General features: G+C 38.9%; 1 protein-coding gene across 1 annotated transcript in view; it reads left to right on the top strand.

Annotated features, from left to right (window-relative positions):
• nbeab (neurobeachin b) overlaps nt 1-12481 on the top strand; it is a 259858-nt gene that overhangs the window by 226192 nt on the left and 21185 nt on the right. Inside the window, exons 44-45 of the mRNA XM_087795938.1 lie at nt 6015-6155; nt 6706-6822. Of these exons, the coding sequence (XP_087652064.1) occupies nt 6015-6155; nt 6706-6822 (258 nt within the window). The remainder of the gene's footprint in view (nt 1-6014; nt 6156-6705; nt 6823-12481) is intronic.

Below are 12481 nucleotides of genomic sequence, written 5' to 3'. Positions count from 1 at the left end.
ACAAATATTATTATTTTAATTGCACAGACTGGATTAACTGTCTTGAGATGTTTCTTTTTTATACTTATGTTTGAAGAAATGTGTGAAAATCTAAATTATTTTTCTGTTTAAGAGCATCTACTATGTTGATTTAAGTGTCTCTTAAATAGATCTTGGACTCTATTGTATCATCAGTGTCTGTTCGTACAAAACTCTCTTTTCATTGAAATATTTACACTAGAAAATGTGATTAAGCCCTACCCACTGAAATCCTTGGTTTTTCTGCAGATAAAATCTTGTTAACCACAACTACATCTACTCTGAGGTGATTGGTCAATCATTGAGGTTCGTCACTACGCGTCATCAATCCCAGAAGTCTCTATCTTTAAGGGACTCGTATAAACTAAGCTTGGCGTGTTTACAGCTGGCTGGAGGAGAATTGAAGACCGTTATTATATCATAATGGGCCCGCTCTCGTAACCTCTCGTTCGCTGAGAGGAGGGGGACTTCAAAACAGTAGTAAGTGATTAGTAATAACTTCAAAACATCGTCATCTTGGTCTTTACGATGAAACAATGATGACTATGTTGACAGGCTCGATTCAAAATTATAATTAATGTGATGCGTAATAACATTGACATTTGTCCACGCCTACATCTCCAAAGTAGTTTATCTTTTGTTTCCCAAAAACATGTTGACTCTCTTCTGTGTTTTATTCACCATCTGCACACTTTTAATAGTCTTTCTAACCCATTCAAAATAATGAAAAATGTGCATCACTTTTATGTCATTTTTGCAGAATATTTATATGACGTTTTTGTCGAAATAACGATAAACTGGAATGGGAGATGAGGGCGTGGTCACTGGTCCATCAAAGACAGACATACATTCACTTCTTTGGAAAATTTTTAGTCACCAATTGAGTTCTATTTTAGCAAAAAAAGACCCTTGAAGTTGATTTAATGGGAACCAAACTCCATTTTGTCTTGATTTGACTTTGGAATTTTAACGAAAACATGAAGTGCTTTTCTTTTGTCTCCACATTGGTAAAATGTCTTCATGGGAAATTGTTGAATAAGCTCAAGCTCTAATTGTTAAATAAGCGAAGTATGTTTCGTCTCTTTTCACTCCTGTCGTCTCCCTCCTCGCTCTCGCAAACGTCTCACCTCCACCTTCCATTCAGCTCAAACTAGCCTCCGCTTCCACTCTGCGGTGGTTTTTACGGCGTGTGAGACGTCGTGCGGCTCGCACCGCCGTCCAGCTGGACCGGGACGTCACATTGGAGGCGATTATCACCTCGTAAATCCCTGTAGATCTCAATAAACTTCTCTTTCGCTCGCTCATTTGTGCATTCATTGATGTGGACTCCAACTCACTTTTATAAGAGAAACGATAATGATGAACTGGACTTGATGAGTGTGTGTGTGTGTGTGTGTGTGTGTGTGTGTGTGTGTGTGTGTGTGTGTGTGTGTGTGTGTGTGTGGGTCGGCGCCACACAATATAAATGACCAGATGACTAAACGAGTTGACTTGTTTATAAGGACATGGATGTAATTTCCTTTTTTCATATTTGGTTAATCGTGTTACATTTTGGGCTGAGTGTTGACCTCTGACCTGCAACTTCCAGGTGGAAAACTGCAGCCAATGGTTTCTATGGCAGCCTCCCCTCCCCCCGTCTTTGTAACGGATTCAGCTGAGTATATTAATATTGACTCACAACGGTCCTCCCGGGCCTGAGTATTGAACCCAGTGATTGAAAATGCAGAGAGAGCAGTTCAATGAGCCCCAAACGTGACTTTAATGAGCCACTTTGTAGCTTTGAAGAACATATGAAACCAGCAGCGAGACGACGGTGTCACTGCAATATTGAAGTTATTACGGAGGTTGTGGTTAAATAACGAAGCTCGCCGGCCAAGTATGAAGTTACTGGCTGTAGACTCACACTTTCGGGAATCTTTAGTCTGTTCTTCATTGACTCTTTGACTCTGAGACGCTTTAAAGAAAACATAATAAAGTCGTTTAATAGACATCGTTAAGACGGGTTGTAAATAAAGTTTTGAGTAATATATTGTTAGAACTGATGGTACATGTCTGGCATTAGAAAAAAAATTAAGAAGACCTCTTAATCCTCTTCTTCTATTGTAAAAGTGTTATTTTGACATTCCCCATCAGAGGTGAACTAGCTTGAACGTCCTCCCTCGTCAAACTATCTTCATTATCTCCTCATTAATGAACCTCAGTCCATCCTCCTCTTCCAGATTCATTCCACTACACACCCCTTGGACATAGTTGGCTTCAAATAATATAAACATAAATCCCCTTTAGAAAAGTTGAAATCCTGACCCAAAAATACAGGGTAGTTCAAGTAAGGCTGCTTTTAGCAAAGAGAGATGCTACATGCTTGAACTAGCCTCTGAGATTTTGTGTTGCCACGTATTCCTAGTTATATACCACTTTAAAAAACATATTCATGTATTTAGAAAAGCTAAATATCTTTCCAAAATAGTTTTCAAAAAACATTCAGCTTTTACATTAACCTACAGTACATATGTGGCAGTGGCTACTTTAGCAGGAAGTGTGTTTGGTTTTGAAAGTAATTTTGCCAGTTTCGGTTGTTTTCCCCATAATTGAGTGTATTTTAAACATTATGGGTTGAAAAAATGTTTTTATTGTTTCTTATTTTTAACCCTTATGCACAATGCCGGTTATGTTTTGGATTTATTTTCGTTCTCTTGGTCAGGTTTTATGTTTATTTTTGAGATCTGGCAAACCTTATAAAATAAGTCTTGGGGAAAAAAAAACAATTTCTGAAATCTTCACTGTGGCCATACTTTTTCAAAACACAGATTCCTGTGTTAAGACACCAGTTTTGTATAAACGAGAGAGCGAGTAAAAATAAAATCTGACTGCCAGTGACCCAGGCCAACGGTCTCTCTTTCACCTCGCGTCAGCATTTTCTCTTCAAGTGCTGACCTTGGACTTCAGGAAGAAAATAACATTACCTGTTTTTAATCTGAAAGATAACATATCTGTTTCTTTAGCTCCGTCCATCCTCTGAGGAACCCAATCACGAAAAAAACGACTCCCTTTAGAGGCGTGCGGCTCGTCAACTCTAGTAAATACGAACCTGTTGCTCAGACTGGGAAAAACTTCAGGACTTGTTGGGGGTCAATCAGGTCAGCAAGGGTTAATCCCCGTAGATTACTCCCAACATTTAGCAGCAGACACTCACCTCTACCTCTCCATCACATTGTGATCAGGCGCGCCACAGTAAACCCATAAATTTCCAAACCAAGACGGCGCTACAGGAACTTTCAGAGCGCCGGAGAATAATGGGCTTTGACAGACAAATCCCAGAGTAAAGCCGCTCGGTCCCCCCCCTCAGCTCCCTCCTGACACTCCGCCTGTTCAGAACCAGGAAAAGTGTGGACAAGCAAGTAATCAGAAATCTTCGCCCACAATGTGGCGCTCCGTCATGAACTTTCTTCCTGTCAGCAGGTAAACTGAGTTAGTTCCACCGCAGCTCTGAAGGCCGGACATATGAGACGCCGTCAACCCATGTTAGCTTGACGCTGTGCAGAGAGACACGCAGGCGAAACATTTAAGTGGCGATGAATGAAAAGGCAAAAGGCTCCGAGGACATTGGAAAGCAGCACTGCTCAGTATTTCACAAGCCACATCAAAATAAAAAAAGGATTCTCACAGTAAGGACTTTAAAGAGAATTTGGAGAATAGAAGAGATCGTTACTGCTTCTATTTGTTTTGAAACATCAGCTTCAGCTTCACTGTATCCTCTCGTCCTCAGTCATCTCCAGGATCTCGCAGGATTTTATTATTCCTTTAGCTGCGAAGGACGTGACGACTACTGCCATCTAGCGGATGGAAGTTTATTTACAACACAAAAATGAAAGAAAAAAAGAATAACGCAGAGAATATTTGAATTACATTTTGGTTTTAACAAATTATTTTATTTATATAAAACAAACTTTATTGAAATGTAAAATAACTATTACGAAAATAAAACATGGTTTAAAATCCCCCACAAAAAATCTATAGTTCTGTAGAATACTGATACAGTATTGTGAATTTATATTTTCTAACACTCCTAATCTTTACTACATTTTGTGTTATTTTATGAAGGTATTCAACCCACTTATGTAATCAAGTCCAGGTACACTTAACTTAAATGAAGATTCAGTGATGAGTGTGTCCCTTAACTTACAGTTGTTTCTTCATTAGAGTCAGAATGTGCTTTTAAAATATACCAATTTCCTTTACATTTATTGGATGGCACATGTTTTGATGTATTGTTTAAGAGTCTTTAAGACTATGGTTGCCAACTACTTGAAAAATAAATAATACCCTTTGGTGGAGCCGCCAGCTGGAAAACCTGATTGCTTTCCCCTTCCTGTCATGTTGAAATATATTTACTTATTGTTTATGTGTTAAAGAATATTTTATTGTTTGATCCAGACTTTACTTACATAAACAATAGAAAAGTTTACATGAAAAACTAAATAAAATTCAACCATTTTCTGCCTGAAAAAATGTATATATTTTTAACAGAACTTGATCCATTTTAAGTTTTAAAATGAAAATAAATATCCTCCTACTACAGCCATCCTGCTTAATTTAAAACACATAATTATACGATAAATTAAAAATATTTTTGTTTCATAATTGTCCAATATTAGTGTATTAGGGATAGTGATAAAAGTATTTTGAACGTTATTCCTTAAAGTGCATGGCTGAATAATCGAAAATATATATATAGGATTTTAAAAAGCTTCATGATGATATTCCATCATCAATAGGGAGTTGTTTCTACTTCAGTGCTGCATATGGTACAGGATCATGTGAGTTTTTTCTATGTCAACCTATTATTCACCATTATGTTTGTGTTATTTACCCATGAAAATTAATTTTCTTGTACAACTTAACAAATAATGACATTAACTAAACATAAAATTGTCATAAAATACTGACATAGCACTTCCCAACAATAAACTCAAGTAGAAAGGTTCTAGAATCGACAATATTTATTTTAAGCATAAAAATAATTTGCTATACCTGACGTTTCCTTCCTGTCCACTACTTAAAGCCTGTTGTTTAACATCAAACATCTTTACTCAACCATCAGAAACGTCTTCTACTGTGGTTCTGCTTTACAGCTGCTCATGATTGGACTATATTAAGCTGCATATTTTTACAGCTGTTTCTAAAAACAATTTGCTTTAATAACCAGTAAGTTGACTTTGGCACAAAATATGTAGTTTCTGTTTTTTCACGTGTCCAAATGGTCCAGTGCGGCCAGAACATTTCATTTGTTTCTGTATTGTTCTGTTTGTGATTAAAATTGCTTGTGTTGAAGCAGCAACTTTACCTCATTGAACTGACGAGTGATACTAAACTCAACAAACAGAAATAACAAACTTCACTCGTTTTCTACTCACTCTCATGTCGACTAAGAGTTGATATTATTATTCAAATCTGTTCCTTTTTAGAGTTATAGAGAAAACTGTTTGTTCATTTTTATGTAGCGACTGGAATTCACTGGTCGTTATCTTCAACTTTGTCCAAAAAGACACTTTAAAACATCTCAACACCTCCATCCATCTTGTATTGAAGCCTCGACGAGAGGAAATCATTTTTAACTCAGACAGGAAACACTCCAGGGAAATATCACCACAGCTCCCAGTGTAGCGAGTAGAATGGAACTTACCATCCCTTTCAAAGTTACTTTAGCTTCCTACGACCAAAGTAAGCATGGCTTACCGCCTCAAATGTAGCTTATATTCTTATTTTAAAAGAAACTTCCCATTTTATTGTCACATCCCTCATCCAAAGTTAGTTTTTTATCTTTTTTTGAGTGTCTCTCCTTAATTGGCATCTTTTCAATGGAATTTAAATTATAAAATTTGTAGAAATGTGAGAAAAAATCTGTTATATTCACTGAAAATCCACAGATGACCAGAAGTGTTCGGTGAATACTTTCTAAAAACTTTGAATGACTTCCCTCCGTCTTGTCCTTGCAGCCGGTGGGCGCTCTCAATCCGAAGCGTGCAGCCTTCTTCGCGGAGCGTTACGACTCGTGCGAGGGCGACCAGGCCTCCCCGTGTCACTACAGCGCCCACTACTCCACAGCCGCCTCCACCCTGCACTGGCTCATCAGAATAGTGAGTACCGAACCCCGCTTCCTTGATCGTCACTTGTCAGGCTCCACGTCGAGGCCCTTCAACAGGAAGCGGCTCGACATCTCTATTTGATTGGGCCCTGGGTCTGACCCGTGGCACTCTGAAAACACATTTCACAGGCCAGTAAACCAACATATGTGAGCTAAATAAAGAGTGGCTGGGTAATGATTTACAGCGGCGGCCGTGACAGGTTTATGTGTTTCAGGCGAGCCAGTGAGCGCCGCAGACATGTCCATCAAGGTTACTCAGCACTGTCCTCATTTACTCTGGAGGCAGAGGAAGGTTGAAGACCCTCGCTCGCCTCCTCACGCAACAGGACGCCGTGACGTCTCTGTGTTTGATTTAGAAGGATTCATTTATGGGACATTTGGACTCCACTGCTCTGACATTAATGGAGAGAAGCTAATGGAGTTCCACGCAGAAAAGTGCTGCGATCTGATTGGCTCTCACTATGAGACCCAAGTGTGCTTCATTATAATGTACAGTCCAGTGTGACCGGACTTAATAATGATGTTATTATCGTCCCCCACAGGAGCCCTTCACCACCTTCTTCCTCAGTGCCAACAACAAGTTCGACCACCCGGATCGCACCTTCTCAGCCATAGCTCGCTCGTGGAGGAACTGCCAGAGGGACACGTCCGATGTGAAGGTGAGTTGAAGAGCGTGGTCCATCACACTACAGAAAAAAATAAAAGAGAATAGAAGAAGAAAATTCTTCTTTTCTTGATCTTTTCCTCATCTTTTCTGATGAAAGTAAGGAAAAAGTTTTGTTTAGCGATGTTTCCGGTGGTGCGTAGCGGCAGTGTTTGATTGGAGACAGTACTACCCTGTCAAAGTGTACGCACTGTGCTGGTAAGTGCACTGTCTTACAGTGTACTGTAAAGCAGTGCACTTAGAGAGTTGCGCGATTTAAGACACAGCACGTATCGGAGACGTCAGTATGGACTGAAGAGGTGTCGGCACACATACTTGGACGCAGAATCGAGGCTATGACTATGGCTATCATCATATTGTTGTAAAACTTCTACAGATCATATTCTCTCTTAATGCGTGTATCGCATTTTTACAGTATTTTTATAATTATAATAATTATAATAATATTTTTTTTTATATATTTAATATTTTTAACAGTTCTTTTTCATCAGTTTAAGTTGATATACAAAGAGCAAGTGGCACTCAATGGCTTCATTTCTGAGACCAGGGACCCCTCCTGGGTTTAGAGGAACCACAGTGTCTGTATTAGACACACACTCACACACACTGTGACCTATTGCTCTACTGATGTAAGTCCAAAAAACAAAACAGAAAATGAAGTTCAAAAGCACAACAGAAAAGAGGAATATCTTCCACTTCCGTCTCCTCCTTGAGATCCTTGTGCGTCTCCTAGAAAACATCTTGGAATATCAAGCAACGACTAAGGAGTGATACAACAACGTTTAGTAACGATTCAATATTTGTGTAACACAATGTTTACTTTAGTTGTTTAACTCCTTGAATCACTTATCATTCAGAACTATTTTACACTAATATGTTTTAAAGTTAGTCATCATTTATTCATGCATGAAAGGGTTAAAATAATTTAGAGAATTATGGATGAGAGATTCAAAAGAATCAACAAAATCAGAAACAGAAGAAAGTGAACCGTTCCTAAGATGAGATAAAAAAGATAAAAATCAGGAAGATAAATAATAGAGGAACAGCACGAATGAAAGGAAGAGAGTGCCAGTTGGGATGAGAGGGAGGATATCTGCAGCATCAGGAGAGGAAGAACAAGGATCTTATAGAATACCTGTTTCTACAGACACAATAACATCTCCCAGCCATGTTGCAGCTCTGCAGTATTTATAATTGGCAATAAAAGTCTCTGGTTCTCTTCTCTTCCCTCCACCTCTTCAGCGTTTTTAAAACTCATACCATTAATTATAAATGCTCTCCGCGAGCCTAAAGCTGCACGTGTGCTACAGAGAGAGACCTCCTCTCGCAGAAGTCGGAACAAAGACGCAGACAAAAACCCGGCGAGTGAAAAACGCTGAACCCTGCTGATGTGCCTCCGTGTTGCGTCACTCGCAGCAGGAGAAGCCGCTGACCTCAAAGTGTCATTTATTTCCAGCACACCCTGTATTGGGCCGCGTTGCCCGAGGCAATTAATAAAGCTTTAATGACAAAAGCTATTTAAAATGTTGTCGTTTCATGTCCGGACAGGCTTTTACTGGGCGCGAGCACGGATTCTAGAGAGGCAGCAGCCGCTGAGTAGTCAGACTATCACCCTGTTAACAAACACGACCGACTCTGGACCACTTGTACCTCAGTGTACCCACGTTACTGGCCATACATGGAAGAATTCTGTGCTTCTCTTATAGTTATGTCATCATAGATCAGTGGTTACCAAACTGATTTTCGCCCTCATACTCTCTGGGCACATAAAAATGTCTCTATCCGCATATACCATATGTATGTTTACTGTATAGATGTGTATATGTTTATAAAATCCTATCTGTGTGTTTGTGTGTGTCCACCAAATAATTAATGTCTCCCAAACTCCTGGACAAAAGTGCTTTGTGGTTTTGTAGACTTTTTTTTGGGGGGTGGGAAAGAGTTAGTGGGCAGAATACCATCACGAAAATGTATTATATTTCTATATTTACCGTATTAAATACATATAAACATATAAAACAAGGACGATTTACATAATTTCAGATCCATCATTAACATGAAACCCATAATCCACCACAAACTGACATATTTGCCTGAACTATAAAATTGCACTTCACCGCTCAAGGAATCCCCAAAATTAATTTTTAAGTAAGGTTGAGCGAAACCTTTTTAAAATTTAGCAAATGCCTACGTTCAAAAAGACCTCATATTATTGACTTGTTTGTTTGATTAAAGTTGCTGATAAATGATACCTTAAGAGGTTAACTCATTCATAAGTCTTCCTCGCCAAGATGCAGGAAGTCTCTCATCATGACCATGTTTTGAAGTTATTAAGTCTCGGAAAATGAGAGGTTATAAGAGCTGAGTCCCTTATGACCTAATAATGGGCTTCACTCTAATCCTACTCAAGCCAGCTGTAATCAGGACCCACTTTCTTTATACAATGAGTCTCTACCGGGATGACACGAGGTGACAAACCTCGATGTTCCACCAATCATTACCAGAGTGGGCGTGGTTATGGTCAACAAGATTTTAGCTTTAGAAAAACCAAAGCATTGTAAGTGGGCGGGGCTTAAGAGCATTTTCTAATAAAATATTTAAATGAAAGGATAGTTTTGTACAAACAGACACACACTGATGATACAATAGACGTCCAAAATCTATTTAGGACACACTTAAATCAACACATTAGTTGCCCTTTAAAATATTGAATTGTCCTGTGCCACAAAGATCAATTTTGAATGGCTAGTGACGGGTTGATGAGGCTCACGAGACACTATGATGCAGTTTGAAAGGCCACTAGATGACACTCAGTTTTAAAATGATGCCAGGTTTCATTCGCCAGGTAGATCTAAGTAAAAGATAATAAAGGAGAAGCGCCATCTAGTGGAATTTTAAAATTGAGAAACTGTATCATGATACAGCATCAGCTGTTTCATAAGAGCGGAAGCCTGCCCTGTATATATTATAAACTGTAAATGCACTTTTCTGAAGCATTTAACAACAAAAATCTGCTCAACAACATTAAGGTCTGTAATAGTTGCATATCTATATAATATGTAATACATCTCTTCTAGTGTTATATCATATAAATACTGAATTAGTACATTCTTCAGAATAAACTCTTTGGTGTCAACTAAGTGAGAATATAAAAATTATTTCGCAGAGGTAGCCTATTCTTTAAGGTTTATTTATCCCTTGAAATAATGCCAACATATATAAATAATGCCTCAACACCAAACAAAAGGAGCAAAGGGAGCACAAGTCTGCTACTGTAGTTGCATCACAGTAAGAAATCCAAAATAACCACATAAAAACAACAATTCTGTCGAAGGGATTGAACCGGAGACTTTAGTGTCTAGAGTCAGGCTCTCTAGCCGTTGAGTTACCTCGGCTCGGGAATTAATTGATATAAATTTGTGGTCAGAAATGAGTATTTTGTGGGCTCTTTCTTTAACCATGTCAGATCTGGGGCTCTGTAGTATTCTGTAGTACTGAGATTTTGAGAAGATTCACATCTTCACACAACTGATGCTTAAATTTTTAAATACTTGTATGTAATATCTCAGACTAACACAGTTGCAGCAGCTCCAGAGGAAGGTTCAGACCGAGAGTGTGCAGTTGGTGTCGGGGTGAAGGTCAGTCACGGCCCACTACTCTTGGCAGACCGCTGGACTCCTGATTAAGAGGAGGCTTGTTTTTGAGCCGGGTCTCTCCCTTCATTAACCTCGGCCCCTCCAGCAGCGGTGACGGCAACGAGGATGACCTCTTAAAAGAGCAAGTCAAACGGAAACGGAGCGAAACCCGTCATTAATCTGGACCTCTTATTTCTTCTTGTGTGTGTGTGTGTGTGTGTGTGTGTGTGTGTGTGTGGTGGGAGAACAGGGACACACATGAGGATCCGGAAGGTTCCTGAGGAACATGTTGTTAAGGTGCCCGAGCGACAGAGGCTCGTGTGATTGACTTGTCGGGCCATAACGGTGCTGTTGGTGAATTAATGGCTGCCAGGGGAGGGCGGCTGGAAAACAGAGCTGGCAGTTTTAACGTGCTGGTGCTGAGTTACAGCAGGAAGCGTACACACTGAGAAGTGCACTTGGTGTGAGAGAGAGAAGCCAAGAAACCACTCCGGTCGTGTCAGGGGTGAAATGTGACCAACAGCAGAGCAGTTATTGGCGTGTAACGTGTCGTGCGAACTCACGCCGCATCAAAACGTCCAGATTTATGAAGCCTAAAGGCTGGCGGAGTTACGCTCCCGCTCGGACTCATAAAACCGGATCTAACGTGTTCGTAAACATGGGACTGGACGTGCTCCTGGAGAGTCCTTGAAAGAAGAAACATTTAGCTGTTTGCTAATGAGAGTCCACATTCCTGCGGTGCATTGGCTTCATTGTGTCGCAGCTTTAAACCTTCATCCTTCTTAAGGGATAATCGGCAGGATCAGACTCCACATTAACATCGTTTACAATTACTGTCCTGGTCTGAGAGGGTTCCTGGTCAACATCTCTCACTCCCTCGTGGTGGGCAACCAGCCGCTGGTAGATGGATGGATGCTACAGTTATGACACATTCTCATGAGGTTGATGTTGTAACAGCGACACCAGAGAAAACATAATTCCATGTTTGTAAAGAAAATAAATTTGAAACGTCAAACTGATAACATGCTATTTGAATTCATTTATCGTTTCACATAAAAGCACATTAACGTTTTTTAATGGTTGAGTTTTTTAATCTCATCAATACTATTTTTGATGTATTTGCAATACATTGATTCAGTCATAAACATATTCAAGAAATGTTATTACATTTCATACATTTACATTCAATATAAAAAAAAGATTTTTAAGATTTATAAAAAAAAAAAAAAAATGTGTCCTAATTTAATATCTAATTTAACTTTTTATAAAGTAAGTATAAAGAGATTTATTAGATAAATCAGCATTTTTGTATTCTTAAAAGATTTTCTTGTTGCTAGACTTGTTGCTACCTTTTGTTATATTTTCAAGGTTGTATTACTGTTTGTAAATCTTCTTTATTCTGATCAACAACTTCGACCTTTTGATCCTGATGAAGATTTGCTATCCTGAGGTTCATTAAAATGGTTAAATGAATTTTTATTTAGTTACAAATAATGGAAATGTTTTTGGTAAAACAGCTATTCAAGGACATTTGTTCTTCAACATTGTCTTGTCTGGATAACTGCACCTCTCAGTGCCTCTACCTGTTTATTAGTGATGAGGCCCCATGATGTAAAATCAACTGTATCGTGATACAGTGTCTTCATTTTGAAAGACCACGAGATGGATTAAGAGTGTAAGTAAGTAAGTAAGTAATTTATAATTATACAGCGCTTTTCCAGACCAGGGTCACAAAGCGCTTAAACAATTAAAACAATACTCAATAAAATATATACTTTAAAGGTCAAGATAACACTGAGCACAACACAGGAGTTCCAGAAAATCAAGGAAATACACAAATAAAAATGTCTTAAGGTGTCGTCTAGTTGCTTTTCAAACTGTATCACAATGTATCACGATACAGTTGATGCTGTATCATGAGGCCTCATCAACACATCACAGCCGTTTTCTAGAATCTGTCTTCTAATGCTCTCTCCATCTCAGCGGGATTCAAACCTTTTACCTGCTGTGTGATTGTGA

The sequence above is a fragment of the Callionymus lyra genome, chromosome 7 (genome assembly GCF_982586985.1).
Source record: "Callionymus lyra chromosome 7, fCalLyr1.hap1.1, whole genome shotgun sequence".
Lineage (NCBI taxonomy): Eukaryota > Metazoa > Chordata > Actinopteri > Syngnathiformes > Callionymidae > Callionymus > Callionymus lyra.
This window is presented reverse-complemented; position numbering and strand designations above follow the sequence as displayed.